The sequence below is a fragment of the Stigmatopora argus genome, chromosome 24, assembly GCF_051989625.1.
Source record: "Stigmatopora argus isolate UIUO_Sarg chromosome 24, RoL_Sarg_1.0, whole genome shotgun sequence".
Lineage (NCBI taxonomy): Eukaryota > Metazoa > Chordata > Actinopteri > Syngnathiformes > Syngnathidae > Stigmatopora > Stigmatopora argus.
Window position 1 is genome coordinate 2,728,311 of NC_135410.1, and position 18,984 is coordinate 2,747,294.

Consider the following 18,984-nt stretch of genomic DNA (forward strand, 5'->3'; position numbering starts at 1 on the left):
AGTCGGTGAGGAAGATGAAGTATCAATCAAAGAAGCAGCAGAGGCAGTTGTGGAAGCACTGGACTTTGAAGGCAAAGTGGTTGTATCCTTGAATACATGCTAATGTATTACAATTTCATGTCATAATAGCATTTTTTTAAAACTTGCAAACATTCTTCTTTACATCATTCTTCCAAAGTCATTCTTATTCGCATAACTGATAGTGGTGTGAATTTTATATTAACTTTTTTTTGACTCATCTGGATTCAGTTTACGGTTTCATTCGAGGATGATTAATAATGAATTGTAAACAGTTAGCGGATTTTATCCGATTCTGTTCAACACAAATCTGCAATTTATTCCCAAATTCCTTATTTTTTCACAAAAATTAGACTTGACATGCACGAAATGCCATATTGCAAGACAATGCGGCCAATACAGTCAGAAAAAATAAACAAAATATATTTTGATGTCTGAATGAAATTCAAGAAAAACAAACCGTATCTTGCATAAAACGTGAAAAACCTTGTGCCTGCCATTGCTTGCTCAGGGCGCCGTCATCTTACCGTAGTTTAACGTGCTCGGATTGGGCAGACACGAGTAGTCTTGATACATGTGTCTGGAGTGTTTACCATGTCAGCACATCCCAATAATTGTTAAGGCTGATCAGTCGATCATTAATTTATCAGACCTTATACCTGCGTAATATTATCACATGCTATTATTGCACCCAGAGAGTTGAACACTAGACGGCTACAGACATATTTCCTGGTTGTACTGCTCACGTGATTTCCTTTTTAATGCAGGCAACACCCTTTTGAAACATAGAAAGAAAACGATTGTACATTTGTGATTATGAAATAAAACAAAATTCTGCTTTGATATTTTTTCTTTTTCTTGTTCAAAAGTGACAACTATTGCAGTCATATGGACCATTGAAAGAATCGAGATATTTCGACAAAGGAAAACTGACGGTCAATTTCAAAAGAAAGGCTGACAAATTTTACCTATTTAAGCAATGTTTGGGTGTTCCCATCAGTTTTCCTTACTTTTTCCTAAAAGGCATACTCCTGCTTCTGTATATATTCCTTTTTTGGATTGGATTGGATTGCATACTTTACATACGTTTGCACCGTCACTTTTCACCAATTATGCCAAAAAAGAGGAGTTCTCATTTCGTATCGAGTTGAGAAAGGCGTAAACAATTGAAGCGCACCAGGATGGTAGCATTCCAAAGTGGTGACGAGGCTTCGACCTCGGAGGTCATCTATAACCCTTATGAAGCGTGATTTATGGATGTGTGCCATCCATATGTCATGCTTTATAAGGATTATAGAATAGATAAAGCATTATCTATGGATGGGTTGATGTTTTATAACTCCCGTCACGACAGAAAAAAAAAAGTTCCGGGGAGCACCTAGACACTCGTTGGTGGACAAATCAGCCACGCGGTGCGTTTAGGGCACATCATGTAAAAACAATGATTCATACATCAACTCTGCTTTCGGCTTCAAGTCTGTGGGTGTAATAATAGCATGAGATACACATTACGCGGGTATCAAGGCTGACATTTTAACGATCGACCGCAAGTCCTTCGATCAGCCTTAACAACTATTGGGATGTGGTGACATGGTAAACGCTAAGAACACATCTGTCAAGGCTAATCGCATCTGGCCAGTCAGAGCATGTTTAACTACAGTAACATGACGACGCCCTGAGCAAGCAGAGACGGGCATAAGCGAGTTTTTCTCACATTTTATGCAAGATTCACTTTTTTTCTTGAATTTCATTCATAGATGTCAGAATGCATTTTGTTTAGCATTCTGCTTTTCTGTATTTTGAAATAAATTACCATAATCGGCCGCATTGTCTTGCGTTATGGCGTTTCGACTTTGTCACCTTGCAGTTTCGTGCATGTCAAGTCTAATTTATCCGCATATAAGCCAAGCCTTGGATTCAGTCATCATTTTTTTGAGCGAAAAATATGGTTTATATGCGAGAAAATATGCCAATCAACACAGTTCTGACAATATTTTATATCTTGCGTCTTTGGTTACCATTACCGTACCATATATGGGATATATGCATCCTTCTTTATTACACTAACTTACATTCTTCAGAACCTTCTCCAACTTCCATATTCTAATTTCATTGACCATCACACCAAAGTATGATACCAATAAATCAGATGGTCAATTCAAGAAGACAGCCTGTAATGCAAAACTGTGCAGCTACCGACCAGATTTCCACTTCACACCTTTCAAACAAGGTAGAATCATGTATGATAGACTGCTATATATAGTCTTTTTTTAACCCAATCTTTTATGCTCTTACAGCTCTCAAGGAGACCTGTGATTGGTTTGTTACAAACTACGACGCAGCTCGCAAGTGAAAAAGGGGATCAAGTGGACACATTTTCCAGGGATGCAGACCGGGGGGTTGGGGAATCTGCCCAACTACAGACAACACTAGAATGTACCAAATTAACCTGCATTGTGCAAACAGTTTTAGCAATTCACAATTACATTTATACATTGCAGCCAAACAAAATGAACATTTATTTTTAAGTACCATGGTGTGATTTTATTAAAAGCTCATTTAGGCTGTAACATAACAAAAACTATCTTGCTAGTTTTAAAAACCAACGCATCTTGCTTGGCAACCACTTTCAAGGTTGTAAGTACGAAATGGGGCTGCTTTCGTGGAATCTGCAATACTCTTTCCCAAACCGCACACTCTTCTTGCATGCCTTTCCAGTTTTGGTAATTGCGTTGCAGAACTGACGCCTTGATAGAGAGCTGAAATAAAGAGTAATTGTGTTTGCAAACGTTGAATAATCTAGCCAATGTATGTGTGGAAAAACAGCCTGACCTGTTGCAACTTGATTGGGGAGTTCTTGCAGTTCTTGAATCCACCACTAAGTCATTTGATTCATTTAAAGTTTCAAAAACACCTCTAGGGTTTTGAGAAATGTCACCACTCACAGCCTTAAAAAAGGGAAATACACAGGTTATTACTATTATATCAACATATTTCCATAATGTCCTTACTTGTGAAAGAACAGGCTGAGCTAGAGTGCAGTGATGAAGTATACCCCCTGATGCAGATTTTTTATCATCTGGAGATACCATAGACATACCAAGATAACCTGTAGGGGGAGCAGAAACATGACTAAATGCAAATTGAAGTAGACTGTGTCGAAGCCTATCCAAACCTGATAGAGCATCTTCATTCATCAGTTTTGTTTCAAAGCAGCTGATATCTTCCCTGAGGTCACACCAAAACACAATGACAATAAAATGTGAACAAATATTTTTTCCTGCAGTCTGATAAAATTGTATTCTATAAAAAATTACTTCTGAGGTGTTGAGGATTGTGGATATGAGTTGCATGACTTCTGCTGCCCCACTAATTCACATGGCGAAAATGGAAATGCAGTTAACTGCTTGCCTCTGCTTGGAAATTTAAACCACATCTGACCAAAAAAACAGTGTCCTGAAGAATTGGGGTTGGGGGATTAAAACACGCACACAAAAACTTTAATTTGCACACACAGCTTTGAGCTTGTACCTAAAGAGAGCACAACTATTAACAAGCTGAGACTTGCGAGATCCAGCGCTGGCTGCTGGTTGATCTCTGCCAATGCATTCAGGGAAACTGTGAGCAGCAGCATGATGCGAGAGAATACTGCACAACGCAGGAATGACTGAAGGATTGCAAGCAGCACAAAATAGCTTGTGTGTACAATACAGGTCCACATAGCAGTGATGCTTAAATCTGAAACCACAAAAAAAATAAACGAATAAAACCATCATGTAAGTAGCTGAGTATGACTGCACAAGTCACCTGCCCAACCAAGATAACCCTGAATCAGATCAAATCTCTCCTGTATTCGTCCCTCAATTTCATCAAGGTAATGTAGCATTAATCCCAGACTGCTGTTCATGCGGTCCAGTTTGCTCATGAGATCAGTGTAGTAGTTCAATGTCTGGCCATGGTACTGAAGAAACTCTGTTATGCCATCATCTGAAGAAGTCACATGTTGATACATGGAAAAGCAAAATCAGGCAACACGAATATCTGCAATTGTTAGTTCACTTTCATACCTATTTTTTTATGGATACCATTAGCTTCCTGCCTGACATTGGCAAGGTCTTGAATGATTGCCTTGTGGCTGTCTTCCACCTCTGAGCCTTGATTTTGCATATTCTCACTAACAATTGCTTGAAAAGAACAGCGTCAAAATGATACATTATAAAGTGCAAATATACAGTGTATGTTAAGCAATAACATATTTAAATATCACAGAAATGACTGTCCAGATCAAGGCACATAAGGCCATAGTGGAGCTCATGTCTAAAATAAGACTCACCCATTTTATCTGTAATTCCCTGGATGAGCTGGGCAACTAATTCCTGTCCAGAGGCGATGAGGGCTTTCTCCTGATGCAGACGCTCCAAGTTGATTATCAAAGAGTCTTCCATTTGACCTTGGGCCTCATGTATCTTGACCTGCTGAGTGTGCAGGGTACTGTGGCCCTTCAGGAGCTTTTCCAGGGACGCTGCAGTCAGTTCTCTCAGCTCGAATTGCCCATCCTGTTACAATATAAATCAGGGTCATTGTATTTTTTTTGTTTTAACTAAACATGCATGATCTTAGATAGCTAAATTTCAGCCAGAATTAAATCCATTTTGTCCAATGCTTTTAAATGGTTTACAACAACGGTCCCCAAGAGACGACATCTGAAAACAGAAGCGGGGACAGCAACATGACAGCAAAAGAATCAAAGTCCCAAGCACAATTGCATTTATTATTATTATAATGACTTTTTTTCATTTCATGTAGGAGGGAGAGATTAAAAATGCTGCACTAGTTTTGACAAAAACATTTTATGAGAGCCACTTTTCAATATATGGACTGGGGCGACCGACATATATATTGAATAGTTTTCAATTCAGACCTGGAGGAAGACCAGCTGAGTGAGTAGGAAGTAGCAACACGTCAAAATCTGTAAATGCGGCATACTAAGTGCACTGCCAGTTTTACGTGGGAGATGATTGGTTTTTCTTGGCTTTACATAAAACCCCTTTGTGTACTTGACAAGTTTAAATATACTTTTGTGGTCTATCAATATCATCTGCCACATTGCAATTGAAGTTATCGTTTGGAGACTGATTTCCAAGGTGATCTGGAATGCACCTTGTGTGAAATAAAAGACCAAATTAAAAGAAGTCTCATCAGAAAAAGTTTGGGTGCACCTCATCTAAAAGAAAAAAATTGGAATCCTAACAAAAACAACTCGGCTGTCCTTTTGTTATTTTGAGTTTCAGCACTTGTCCGATGAAAAGCACTGATTGTGCGAAATTCCTGCCGAACTGAGTGGGTTGTATTTACAGTGTAAAGTCTTTGTGATCCAGGAACCCTGGGGTGCAGTGCTCATAATCTCCATATTTGAGCGTTGACAGTCCCTCGTTTGCAAGAGATTTAAAACGGAATCGGGCTTTTTTCCACGACAACGCACTCGTAAACGGAACAAACAAATTTAAATTAACTTGGATTAAAATATACAGACACTCAAACATACGTTTAATGTAACTTTACACAAAACTGAATTCTAATTTTGGTTTAATTTTTTTTTTTTTTACCTTCGTTCTGGCCGGGTTAGTTTTTTGCCACGCCTCCACCCTCAGGTTCGCTATTGATGGGCTGTTTGCTGTTGTACTACGTATTCCCTTCAAAATATTCCGAAAATGATGCACACAAATGTCCTCACAATAGGATAACGCACGACCACTTGCCAACGAGTAGTAGTCTTGTAGTATTAGCGATCGCTCCGCTGCTCATAAGAACATCCGGGGCACTAGCTCGCAACTCCCTCGTTGTAATATCTCTGGTCGCAACCGCTTTGAACGGAGCCTATGAGAGAGAGTTGCGACCAGAAATATTACAAAGAGGGAGTTGCGAGCCAGTGCCCCTGATGTTCTTATGAGCAGCGAACGAGAAGTAATATAATACTCCTCGTATTAGATAATAATAACAGGAAATCTGACTAAACTCGGAAAGTTAGCCAAGCCCACGCGATTAGCTGATTTAGCCTTATCTGCACGTCCATTAGCTGAGCCTACACGCCCCAGGCTTACAACTCTTCAAGATGAACCTTGGTTGGTGAGTCTCAGAGAGATTTATGCAGGACGACATGTCCGTTAGCCGGACTTTCAACTCCTCACTCTGAACGAGCGGTGGCAAAGTCCCAGAACAATTTCTGTTAAGAAACATTGTATTTAAGAAACAAAGATCTGGTCAGAAGTTTCATACTGATCCAAATTTTATGATTCAGGTGTGTTGGTGGAGGGAGACATGGAAAACAGAGTGGATAGGGGATAGAGGACCAGAGTTGGCCACCCCGGCACGAGACTAACTCCTTCCGAAACATGCATAGATCTGAACCGTTCCAATAAGTGTGAGAGGATCCATAAGACCTTCAATATGATGACATGTCTATCAGACCAAAACCTCATCCTGTTCTCAAGAAAGCTTCCTAAAAATAGATACTTATGCGCTCAGAAAACCTTAGAGCAGATGAGTACCAAAAAAGGGAGATCCCAGATTTGTACACAGGCCCTAAACAATTTCAATTGGCATGATTATCTCTACCATAATTATGCTAATGACAGCTGCAATATTTTGCACGAAACGTCCGGGGACGAAGTGTCCGTCGACAAAATGTCCGGGTACCAGAAAAAGCACTGGCATGACCCAAAGTGGGAATGTCCATAGTGAGTGTTGCCAGCAGACGTAAAAATCGCCGAGAGGGGGGATGTGGAGCCTTTTGTCACACTGTAAGAAGGTTATCTCAGTTGAAACATTTGAGACAAGTAAGAAAAAAATTCTGGACGAGATAACCACTCCAATATTAATTAGAAAGATTATTGCTCTGCGAACCATGGATTTCTTTTATTGGATTTATTGTCTCCATATAAAAAAAGGTGAAAGTGTTTCAATTGAGACTCAACCTTCTTACGAAGAGTGAAAACGAACGACCAGACAAGTAAAACAGGGAAAAAATACAATCGGATATAACACCTACTGAACAACATTTCCAAACGTGAATGAGACGAGATCCCAAGGAGAATGAACACCCAAACAATGATTTGCCTCCCACATAAGACTACATCAATCACAATTCGTTGGGAAAAGGGTTAAAAAACAAAATAAATAAATAACCTTGTGTCCTGCTAGTAAAAAAAGAAAAAAAGGAAAAAAAAGAAACGGTGTCTATCCTGTTATGAATGCAGTGAATGACAAGCCAATTTTTTCTACTGATAATGCATTACAGGGTATGGTCTGAACCTGGGGCGATAAATGAGACGTGGTGTACCCACGTTCAAAGACAGACTGCACCACTGATTCCACGTTCTGACCTATGGTGGTGGTCGGGTGGAAATAAATTATATAACTCCAGTCAAAAAGAAACAGGACTATGTGCTTTGGTTTCACTACTCTTACCAGTATCTGTTTTTCCATCTACAGTCAAGGAGATACAATTGGCGGCTCAGAATTTCTGTGAATTCTAAATTTGAGTTGAGAGAATTAAATTGTGTCTCTTAGATAAAAGGGTAACTTGAGTGATCAATTAGATTTAATTGGGTATTTAAAAAAGGTCAGTAATGGACTTTTTGTGGACATTGCAACAGTATGAATTTCAAAATTTGACACAACTCCAAATTGATTAAGAAAAATTGATACGCCAAGCCTGATGGGACATTGGACTTTATATTTCAAAATTAGTCAATTGTAACTATCTTTCTGATGTGTGATTTAAAAAGAAAGTTTCTGAATTTGTGAAAAGGGAAAACCATATTGTGAGTGCAAAAATTACAAATCTCAAATGGGAATGGACAAAAATTTGGATTTTTTTAATCTGTTTGAGTTCATTTACAGATGCAAATGTATCCAACATTGAGTAGAAAATCCATTTTATCTTCCAGGTGATTGTGTTGGGATAGACAACCAATACAACCAAAAGTCTCCACTTGAAGAGTAAAACATTGGGAAAATTTTAAGAGGAATTGTTCACTTCATGCTGCTAAATTTATTGAATTTATTTTAACATATTTTGGACATGTTGAGGAATGGTAAATTGGATTCCATTATCCACTCCATGTTACATCCTGTTTAGAATTGATCAGCCATTTTGGCTGACGTTAGGGCAGCTATTTGAGTTTCAGTGCTATCTGTGCAAATGATCTTTACATTGTCATGTAACTTGAATAAATGGCACTTGCCAAAGGGGCAGTCCAAAGTTACTTGCCACGGGGAATGGCGGAGAAGTCTCTCCAAAAAGACCATGCTTCTCCTGTGTGTTTCACTACAGTTCGACAATATTAGTATAAATAAACCTGACTTCTACTCTAACATGACAAAATGCTTTGATATGCAAATTACTGTTCAAAGTAGAGCTGGGCGATAAAACGATAACGATAATTAATGTGAAACAATTTTGATCAACAATAATAAAAACTTTGGATGAATATTCGATAATTTTAAACTGCAATTACACCACCCAACCACCACAGAGAGCAGGGGCGCTCTTGCAAGATGAACGCTGGTTCCAGACCAACGCTCAGGAGAAGAAGAGAAAACATGTTTTTAGCATGTTAGCAATAGAGACCAACACGAGGCATGAACGTAAAGGACAAAAATACGGCCAAAATGAGCGATTACGAGATGCAGGACAACACAGATCTGAGCCACTAAAAGATCCAAGTGAATTCTCCCTGGCATTTTCTTCATATTTTTTCTTTATATGCCTCGTAAATACCTGTGCAAAGACCAGCCTTACTGGAAATGTCCTTAACCCACTGTAAGTAATGTTTTTCTTACTTGATATCAAGGTGTTTGCCCATTCTATGTAAATGAAAATGTTGTCAAATTTCTGCATGTGTTATTTAATTTTAATAGTGTAAGGAAGATGGCTTATTTTTATTGCACAACAGAACAAAAATACTAAACTCATCATATTTTATATTCTCTTGTCTTATAAAGTATGGGTGTGTGTATGCATGTCATCATTTACCTTCAACCTACACAAGGAACTAAAGATGGAAATTAGCCCTCGGTTACAAACTTACATAATTACAAATATATGACATTAATATGAATATGTTCATTAATATATGTACTCCCTGATTAAATAAGTCAAACTCGTACTTTCATGATTGAATAAGGATAAAAGTTATTTATCAACTTATTTAAATTGGAGTTTCAAATTTGAGAGAAAAAAGATGTGATAGTTATCGTGATAATTATCGATCGACTGATAGTTGTTGTTTTTTTGTTTTTTTTTTTAAATCGTGATGAAAAATTTTGTCATATCGCCCAGCTCTACATACAGTAATCCCTCGAATATCGCGGATAATGTAGACAAGACATGGCCGCGATGAACGAAAAACTGCGAAGTAAGATCACCCCTTTATAACTACCACAATACATGTTTTCGCGCCTATACAGAAATACACAGGTACACAACAACAATTATCAAAAAGTGTATATTTATTAAATATTACAGCTGTAAGCATGTCAAAAGACTGTAATGTATTAATATCTAAATATAACGTATATATAAAAATGTAAATACAGTGGTACCTCGACATACGTGCCCCGACATACAACCAATTTGATACAAGTAAAATTTCGAGCAAATATTTATCTTGAGATACGAGACAAATTTTGATATACGAACATGCAGCAGACGCAAGAGGCTGCTCATAAGAACATCATGGGCACTGTCTCTCTCCCCGCAACTCCCTCGTGTAATGTCTCTACGCGCACTGGGTGGAGCGTTGCATTTTTTCCCCCCATTAGTCAGTGAAGAATGGCGGAGCGATCGCTAATACGAGAGGAGTAAACCCCTTCTAGTTGGCAAGTAGCCGTGCATTATCCTATTGAGAGGACATTTGTGTACATCATTTTCGGAATATTTTGAAAAGACAAAAGCAAACAACCTTCGATAAATTCCTTTTAGCTGCAGCTGAAAGTCAGGGTGGAGGCAGGGAAAATAGAGCCAACGCAAGAAGAAAGGCATAAAAATGTAAAACTAAATTAGAATTAATATTAGTGTAAGGTTAGATTAAACTTCTGTGTCTGTATCATACTCAAAGTTCATTTAAATTTGTTTATGTTATGAGCGCGTTGCCATTGCAAAAAGTCTTTCCCTCCCCTCCTCTCTCTGTCCCTCTCTCTCTTTCCCCTCCGCGAAATCCGTCAAATTTTAGTACTATTAAACATCATAACCACTAGTTATTTGTCACTTTGTTAATAGATGGCGAATTAGAACAAATAAAATGTTTTTCCAATCCAATATCCTGTTTTGGGTGTTTTTTTAGAGGATTGGAACGAATTAATTTGTTTTTAGTTCATTTCTATGGGAAACGTTCATTTGAGATAAGAGTAAATCGACATACGAGCTCAGCCCCGGAACGCATTAAGCTCGTATCTCGAGGTACCACTGTACACATTAATGACCTATTGATGAAATCGGAGCAACTTCCTGCAAGGTTCCAGTAGTTGAACGTTTTTAGTGAAACATGACTGCCACTACTTTGAGTCGCATGTAAAAACATTTTTTTTTAAGGAATAAAAAATGTGCGACTGATTAAGTGCTATAAAAGGACTGGGACACACACAACCAATGTCTTTCTTTGCACTGTTTTTTTTTTCTCAAAATGCATAATTTTTAAAATGTGTGTGGGATTATAAATCAACATGGGCATGCCATGACCAATGAATATGCTGATTTTCTTTTGCTTTCTTCCATTTCGAAGGGGTATTTTTATTAAACTGCTTACCCGTTATCACAAAATCAGGACAAATGACAGAGATATTTTTGGTGACCCTTTGCTTGAAATTGATAAATGCAAAATATTGTTCATATATAAATTTTAACTGCATAAAACAATCTAAAAATAACAATTTATTGACTTCCCCAGATAACAAAGATACTCCTTTATCGAAAAAGTTGCCATGCTCAGCTTGTCAAAAGGCAAAGTTTGAGAAGGGAAGAAATTTAAAAAAAAAAAAAAACTTTTTTTTTTTTTTAAATCACTTATGACTTTCCCTTGTATATTGTAGAGGTGTCCGGCGGCATACAGTAATCCCTCAAATATTGCGGATTGTTTAGAACAGACATGGCCACGATCTTCGAAAAACCACTTCTTAGGATCACCCCAATTATTTCTACCATACTATGCGTTTTGGCGCCTATACAAAAATACAAGTATACAAGTACAATAATTATGAAGTATATTTATCAAATACTACAGTAATAAGCATATGAAAAGACGAATGTATTAAATATAAATAGTCAATATATTAAGAATTTTAAATACTGTACTCACAGCGAAAATAGTTCCTCTCCGCTTGATATAAATAAATAAAAACAGGTTAATGGGAGTTTTAGTCCAAGTCCTCCTGCACAGTCTAGAACAGGTGTCTCAAACCGATTCCGCAAAGGGCCGCAGTGGGTCCTGGTTTTTGTTTCAACCGATCCAGTGTCGACATTTTAACCAATCAGGGTCTTCTAAAATAAGTAGCACCTGGCTGCAATCAACCGATTACACTTGGAAAAGATGTCCGCTTGTTGGGTTGGAATGAAAACCTGCACCCACTGCGGCCCTTTGAGGACCGGTTTGAGACCCCTGGTCTAGAACTTGAAGGGCAGCTCCCTTTCAGCAAGGAACAACTTCACATTCAAGACGAAACCGCTTATGTATCAGTCCTTTCGTGATCCAGGCTTTCCAGTAGACACACAGCAAGGCTCTGTTCTTGTTTTTTAAAGCGTGAGGACAGTCAAACTAGTAGATTAAAGATGGCTTTACAATGAAGCCAGCAGCATTCCCAGAGATGATCTGCACATTCAGTTCATCTTTGAAAAAGAATGTCCAGGAAGGCATCCTCTTCCAGAAAAGGCCAGTCTCATCCATGTTAAAACTTGCTCTGGAAGATAAACAACCACTCTTGAATTTATGTGAGGGAACTCTTTGAGGTTCATCTTCATTGTCTATCTCAGGAGATAAGCTATCATAAAAGGTCTTGGCTTTGGTTCTAATCATGTTGGTAATCAGAGCAATTATCTTCTCCCTACACAGAGATCCAGGCCAATAGGGCATTCTCCATCTTAGCAATGATATTATTCCTCATGTTTACCAAATGTTTGCTTCTTCCTTCTGATGTAACACACGGTAGATTCATCTATGATGAATTAGATGACGCAAGATGCATTTTCAACACCTATACAAAAGCCATACAATTCTGTAAGCGGCTCGGCCTAGTGTCTGTGCGCAATGCAAAAGGTAAGGCACAACATCCTTCTTCCAATGTGAAATTTCACTTCTGCGGTGAGTCACACCCATTTCACCACCGAAAAAGAAGCGGTCACTTGACTTCTGCCATTTTCCATCTCCAGTCTTCTGCTTGAGTTTCAGCCTGGATTCTGACAATTATGAACTTTTTTTTAATATAAATACTTAAGGTAAACACACGATGTACTGAAGCCACGAAATGGTAAAGGATCAAAGTATCACTTTTGCAAACAGAGCATACCAACTCTTCGAATAAGTGAGGAAATTTTAGTAAAATGTTAAATCACTGCATAAAGAGCGTAGGTCAGGGATTATACCCCTTTGTTAACGTAACAGTTGGTATATACAAAAATTGAAATGGTTAAATAGGTTTCCATTTGTGTGGCTCTTAGGGAATTGTTTATTCCTCCTTCCTTTTTCAGTAGTATAAATAAAATTGTGCAATTTAAATGCATTGTGGTATTAGCTCTTGGTAAATTGGAAAACCGACTCATATAGTGGCAAGGATGGTCTAGAAAGCAGTGACAACACTCAGTTAAGGCATCCTGATGGCAACAATGCACGTTTTAAACACCTAAAACAAAAACTTTCACAATGAGACCAAAGGAGTTACTGCCTAAAACCCTGAAATTCACAAAAAAAGACTGGAATGGGAGTAGTTCTACTAGTAAGGGTAAGGTGGAATGGGGTTTACTTTTTGACTTGGGCCCAGAATTGGGATGAATGGGGAATTTTTCTCTGGGAGGACTAAAGGACTAAAAATCCACTCTCAAGTCAGGGTCTACTCTACTGTACACGGCTGAAACATTTAGACAAAGTTGATAAAAGCCATGGTACAATTACACATTTGGCACTTCGGCAGCGAGGCACAGACCCCTAAAAAAAGAAGATACCTTTAGGTCTTCCATTACAGACAATTGACTGGAAGCTGCAGAAATAAGCGTGTTCACTGTATGCTCTGCCCTGCGACGGAAGAGCTGCTGGCGAGTTGAATAGCACACAGCGCGGGCCCTGTGGCTTAATATATGATAGGCATTCCATGTGTCAGAGTCCATGTTTTCTGTACATTCTTTTATACTCTGAAATAAAAACAAATTATTTCAGGGCTTTATACTTGAATATATGATTTATTCATAGTACTGTGTAACCTGAAATTTTACCATCTGTTCTGTACATTGATAAGCCCTGCGACCCTCAATTTGTGCCTGGCAGTTGAACAATGCTACACCAAGCTTTGCCAGCCCCTCCTCTGACAGACTTTCACAGCTTGCCTTCAACTGAGCGACCACCTAAAGAGAACAGTGTTAAAATACAAATGCTAATGTGAACATCCACTGTTATACGAATGACCACAACACTGGGAACATTGAGAACTATTGTTTCTAGATATAACCTGTTTAAAAAAATAAATACATAAATAAATAAGGTCTTTGTTGGAGTGTTGCCCCCCACTAAAGGTCCATTTACCCTATGGTGACAGCTGTCTAAAGGACTTAGATCCATTCGCTTGGCCTCATCAAGGAACTTCTCATCAGTTGCTGATATCTCAAATTGGACATCCTTCACCAGAATTACTGGGGCCAAATCTCTGGTTGGAGCAGGTAACCATGTTGTTGGAGGAAGCTCACTCTGCCTCAGCCATTCAAAGAGCCCACAGACTTCTCGAAACAAGCTTGCAAGGATGCAGAGAAGCAGGAGATAATAGCAAGAGTGAACCATATCTAGAAGAGAAAAAAAAATTGTAACTTCAACAGTTAATTTACAACACTTCTCATTTATATCATGCGATACATTATCTATATTGTTATTGAAAAAAAACATTCAATTTCTGATTGCATTAGAAGTAGAAATACCGTATTTTCCACACAATAAGGCGCAACTAAAACCCTTTTTTTTTTTCAAAAACTGACTGTGAGCCTTAGAATCCAGATATGGATCAATATTGATACGCAACAGGTCTCATAACTACGGTAAGCAGCTGGTGACTCCATTTTCCCCCGTGCGCGGTGCATGCTGGGATATGTAGTTATTGTCAATCCACCCGGAATAACAGCGAGCACTCTAATTCAGTGCTCGCTGTCCTTCCGTGTGGATTGACAAAAGAACTTCAGCCGCTAGATTGCAGTCAACAGATCATTCAAAGCTAAACTGCAAATTCGGCTCTGTTTTGTATTGTATGTTCATAAATGTTGAAATCAAAATAAAAAATAAGCAGTATGGAGGACAAAAATGAATGAAAAGCAGCATAAGGTACCCCTAAACAAATGGACCTAATAATTTAAATTTGGACCTTTATTACTGCACAAAATGTTCTGCTTGGTATATTAAAAGGTGAACTATCACATGCCAGGATACTTCACTGAATTTGATAGATGGGACTTTGCTGAGCCACAACTCAGTGCGTTTCATTATTTTATTATTATTATTTTTTTTTTAAGTGTTTTAATCCCATTTTGTTGTTTTGAAAAATATTGCAGTACAGTGGACCACACGAGTCACGCCATCAACAAGAATTTCTCTTGCGAGGCCAAAAGGTTTCAAAATTCAAACGTGGCTGTTGGTATGTATGACTGTGCCACACTCATTCAATGCTATTGGGCGGCAAAGATAGTGCAAGCCCAGTCATTAAGTCACATTAATGACGAGTACGTGTACAAGTGTCCTCCAGTCTAGACTGTGTGGAACGTAGTTCGTGCGAGACTTCCAAGTATCTCAATAACTGCCACTTGCTCGTTCTTTGAATTAATAAGCTCAGGGAGGGGAAATAGTTAAAAAAACAAGCAAGCAGCAGTTCGGGATACTTAGAAGTCTTGGGCAAAATGTGTTACACAAATTCTAGACTGGAGAACACTTTTACGCTTCCTCGTGTACGACTTCTCAGTTGCACGGCATGTGGGCTCAATATTTTCAACAGGACCCTGGTCGTCTGCTGACGTAACCAGCCTGAATGCTTTTAAAATGCATCATCTTGTATGTATGGACGATGCTCTTCAACTCTTCTTGTGCAAACAATGCAACATCTAGCACAGGGGTGGCGAAGTCAGGTCCTCGAAAGCCCCTATCCAGTCTGTTTTCCATATCTCCCTGCTCTACCATACCTGAATCAAATGATCAACTCATCAGCAAGATGTCCAGAAGCTTCTTACCAATCCCGATTATTTTATCAAGGTGTGTTGGTGGAGGGAGACATGGAAAACAGACTGGGTAGGGGCTCTTGAGGACCGGACTTGGCCACCCCTGATCTAGCAGATATGAATGAGCTTTTCTCATGAAGATACGCAAATGTGCAAGTTGTCTGCGTAAGGTCGACAAACTATAATAATCCAATTAATGTGATTTAATGACTGGGCTTTCTCCCACTATCTTTGTCCCATATCTAAATAAAACTTGAAGACTGAATGGAAGCAAGTGTTTATGTGAGGAGGGGTCCTCCCATCTAGAATCACACAATTCTTCTATCTCGATAACTGCCACTTGCTTTTTTTTAATGCTCTTTAAATGATTAATCTTTTTCCCGGTGGCGGCCAGCCTCAGGAAAAAAATAATTTAAAAAAGAAAAATAAATTATTTTGAAAAACGAAGAAATAAAATGAATTAAAAAAACAACCCCAGAAAATAAATTAATTTGAAAAACTGAGTTTTCAAAAATATTTTTTAAATTAACTCAAAAATAAATAATTTGAAAAACTGAGTTTTCAAAAATATTTTTTTAAATAAACTCAAAAATAAATAATTTGAAAAACACCAATTTTTTTAAGGGGAATGCAATAAGCTTCCATATTACAGATAGCATGTTTCAGTTATTTTTACCCCTTTAGTTTTAAAGTACATTGGTGGTTTTTGCTTTTCCATTTGGTTGTAAAATTTAAAAATGCACTTAATTCAGTTTTTTTTTAGTTTTAAAAAAGAACTAAAGGGTGATGCTTATTTGGCTGGCCGGCTCTACCAATGTGTGTCCTTTTTTTCCAATGAATTAGCCACCCTGTGATCAACAATCTTTCGTTTAAAGTTCATTTACGGGAGATAAGCTCTTTCCCGATTTTACTTTAATAGAGGCTTTTCAAACATCGCTGATATCCTTTATTGACCAAAACATTTTTTTTCTGGATTGGGCTTAATTACTGTATACGTTTAAAAAGAGACCAAGTTTCCAGGATTTTGAAATAGTTTCATGCATGCTCAAAATGAGAATGTGCCCTCGCTGCGGCGTTTAATCTGTGTGGCCTCAAAGAGGCCCAAACATGTTCGCAGCACGCAGACAACACAAGTTTGGAAAATAAGAATAATTAGTGGGAAAACTACTTACTTGGTTTCAAATGTTACGGGAAACGTCGGATAAAACACTGAGTGCAGTGGCACTCTCGGGAAGGTGACAGATACGAAAGTTATTTGTTTGGACCACCAAAGCACTGCTCTTTATAATAAGCATTGAACCAATGGCATGGCCGGTACCATAGATATCACACATCACATACATATGAAACTAGATGCATAATGCTTACTCTGAGCCAATCTGAACCGCCGTTATCCCTGGTCGTCCATTTTGCATTCGATGTATACATTACATTAGAATGCCTCATCTCGTCTCATTTTCTGAACCGCTTTATCCTCATTAGGGTCGCGGGACATTAGAAAGTAATGTATCTAATGATAAGATAGTGAATGGAGCGTGTACTTTCAAGTAGCTATAAATACTCGGTTTGGTTTATCAGAAATGTCCAGGGAGGCAGTGGATTCACCAAATACTTTTAATATATTAATATACAGTGGTGGACCGTCAGGGCCTCCAAGGCCTTCTCTGCTGGCCTAAAAAAAGATCTGAATCACAGACTGATGTTAATTATGTTTTGTCCATGAATACTTATTAAATAATTCCAAATTGTCTGTCAGCTTCCTTTCATTGCTTTCCCCTGGTTGTGCTGGTTCCAGATATGTGTTTTCACGTTTAAGCATCTAACCAATCACATTTCAAACATTATTTGTTGCCAGGGTCAGAAATCTACATGGAGGCCTTTACAAACAGTTCTGCAGGCCCTGCAGCATAAAATAAGCGTCGATAAAACTGTTGCTTTAACAAATCAGATTTCGAGTTGGCAACACCAAGGCCTTCTCACAGGTGTAGGGATACGTCATCGCCTTCACAAACTATGATTGGCAACTGATAGAGTGGACGAGCTAGAGCTACCAAACAGTATCTGGAGCGAGCTGCACAAGCAAATATATTGTTGTGTTGATTTAATAGCGGTTTTGTCGACCCGCAATGGCTGAAGGAGGAGAAGAAATTGATTTCTTTGCAGATTTACTGTCAAAGCCATTTTCAAGACGGACTTTTCAAGAAAAGCTGGACATTATTAAGAAAGGGCAGACAACTCGGAAGCTAGCAAGCCTGCCACAACCGGGAACGGACATTTTCAGCACCAAATCGAATGAAAACGTATGCGAGAAATACGACAGGACAGGCTCGACTTTCAGCATTAGCTTTGATGTAGAAAAGAAGGAGGAAAGAATGGAGGATGTATTTTGTGTACAAATAAAAAGGAATTTTGGTGAGTAAAATATGGCTATATTCCTAAATAACAGTGGTGTGCCGTCAGGGCCTTCAAGGCCTTCTCTGGTGGCCTAAGAAATATCTGAATCACAGACTGATGTTAATTAGTAATTAGAGCTAGCAAACTGTATATGTAGCGAGCTGCACAAGCAAAGATATTGTTGTGTTGATTTAATAGCGGTTTTGTCAACCCGCAATGGCTGAAAGAGGAGGAGAAATGGATTTGTTTGCAGATTTACTGTCAAAGCCATTTACAAGACGGACTTTTCAAGAAACAAAAGCTGGACATCATTAAGAAGGGTTGGACAACTCCAAAGGAAGCAAGTCGGAACGAACATTTTCAGCACTAAATCGAATAAAAACGTATGCCAGAAATACGACAGGACAGGCTCGACTTTCAGCATTAGCTTCGATGGCGATAGAAAAGAAGGAAGAAAGAAAGGAAGATGGATATTTTGTACAGTTAAAAAGGATTTTTGGTGAGTAAAATATGGCTATATTCCTAAATAATATTTTAATTGTATGAAATTCCCGGGGAAAGTCGTCCTCCGGGCCCGGTTCTGATATCTGAAAAGCTCCAGTGTTTGACAGCAAGAAGTATTATAAAAAAGAAGTCACTTTCAAAGTACTCACTTGAACATAAATAGAAAGGGTGGCCGTTGCACAAGAAAATGGGCACCGGGGCTGGGGATCCCGACGTCAGTTGTCGTGGCCGATGGAGGTTCCTGCTACCGGATTAGATTCTTAGCTGGGAATGGGATCAGTTCAAGAGCTTTGCTTCCAAGTCACTGAGTGGCTTTGGTCTTCTTTCTTTTGCTCTTTTTGTCTTTCTTCTTCAAGCCGTCGATGTGTGCTCGCAGGAGGTTGGAGTAAGCCATTTGAAACTTGATGACTTCTTTGGTGGTGATCACTGTGCTTATTTTTCAAGGGATAATCAATAAATTCTGCTAGGAAGTCAGTGGCGGGCCGTCAGGGCCTTCTCTGCTGGCCTTAGAAATATCTGAATCATATATTATATTTTGTCCATCAATATTTTGACTACTTACTTACCAAATTGTCTGTTAGCTTCCTTTCCCCCTGGTTGCACTGCTTCCAGAT

General features: G+C 38.6%; 2 protein-coding genes and 1 long non-coding RNA gene across 10 annotated transcripts in view; 1 reads left to right on the forward strand and 2 right to left on the reverse strand.

Moving 5' to 3' along the window:
• LOC144069398 (uncharacterized) overlaps positions 1–755 on the reverse strand; it is a 4,893-nt gene extending 4,138 nt beyond the window's left edge. The window contains exon 1 of the long non-coding RNA XR_013298468.1: positions 546–755. This is a non-coding gene — a long non-coding RNA (uncharacterized LOC144069398). The remainder of the gene's footprint in view (positions 1–545) is intronic.
• The window catches only part of LOC144069397 (GDP-L-fucose synthase-like), a 22,164-nt gene extending 19,358 nt beyond the window's left edge, over positions 1–2,806 (forward strand). For all 4 annotated transcript variants that reach the window (XM_077594784.1, XM_077594785.1, XM_077594786.1 and 1 more), the window contains 3 exons: positions 3–82; positions 2,149–2,248; positions 2,316–2,806. In XM_077594784.1, coding sequence (XP_077450910.1) covers positions 3–82; positions 2,149–2,248; positions 2,316–2,371 — 236 coding nt within the window. In that variant the 3' untranslated portion in view covers positions 2,372–2,806. The remainder of the gene's footprint in view (positions 1–2; positions 83–2,148; positions 2,249–2,315) is intronic.
• Positions 2,514–16,813, reverse strand: bmb (brambleberry). Of its 5 annotated transcripts, none has more exons than XM_077594782.1 (13): positions 16,645–16,813; positions 13,806–14,059; positions 13,499–13,627; positions 13,232–13,417; positions 4,352–4,574; positions 4,086–4,202; positions 3,826–4,005; positions 3,550–3,756; positions 3,334–3,474; positions 3,194–3,256; positions 3,030–3,127; positions 2,851–2,966; positions 2,514–2,777 (listed from the first exon to the last, which is right to left on the reverse strand). In XM_077594782.1, the coding sequence occupies exons 2-13, from the start codon at positions 14,055–14,057 to the stop codon at positions 2,648–2,650; spliced, it is 1,842 nt and encodes a 613-aa protein (XP_077450908.1). In that variant the 5' UTR covers positions 14,058–14,059; positions 16,645–16,813; the 3' UTR covers positions 2,514–2,647. The 5 variants fall into 5 exon arrangements, 3 of the variants coding, with proteins under 3 accessions (XP_077450908.1, XP_077450907.1, XP_077450906.1); XR_013298467.1 differs by having other exon boundaries at positions 2,744–2,777; positions 3,030–3,150; positions 3,194–3,246; positions 3,336–3,474; XR_013298466.1 differs by having other exon boundaries at positions 2,744–2,777; positions 3,030–3,150.
• Between the last annotated feature and the right edge of the window lie 2,171 nt (positions 16,814–18,984).

Bases quoted from the DNA above. Each gene is read 5' to 3' on its own strand.
- bmb (XM_077594780.1), bottom strand. From the start codon at position 14,057: ATGGTTCACTCTTGCTATTATCTCCTGCTTCTCTGCATCCTTGCAAGC. The intron at 13,418-13,498 runs GTAAAATTTCAG...TTTTTATTTCAG, and splicing joins ATCAATGTACAGAACAGATG to AGTATAAAAGAATGTACAGA. The intron at 3,475-3,549 runs GTACAAGCTCAA...CCAATTCTTCAG, and splicing joins AATAGTTGTGCTCTCTTTAG to GACACTGTTTTTTTGGTCAG.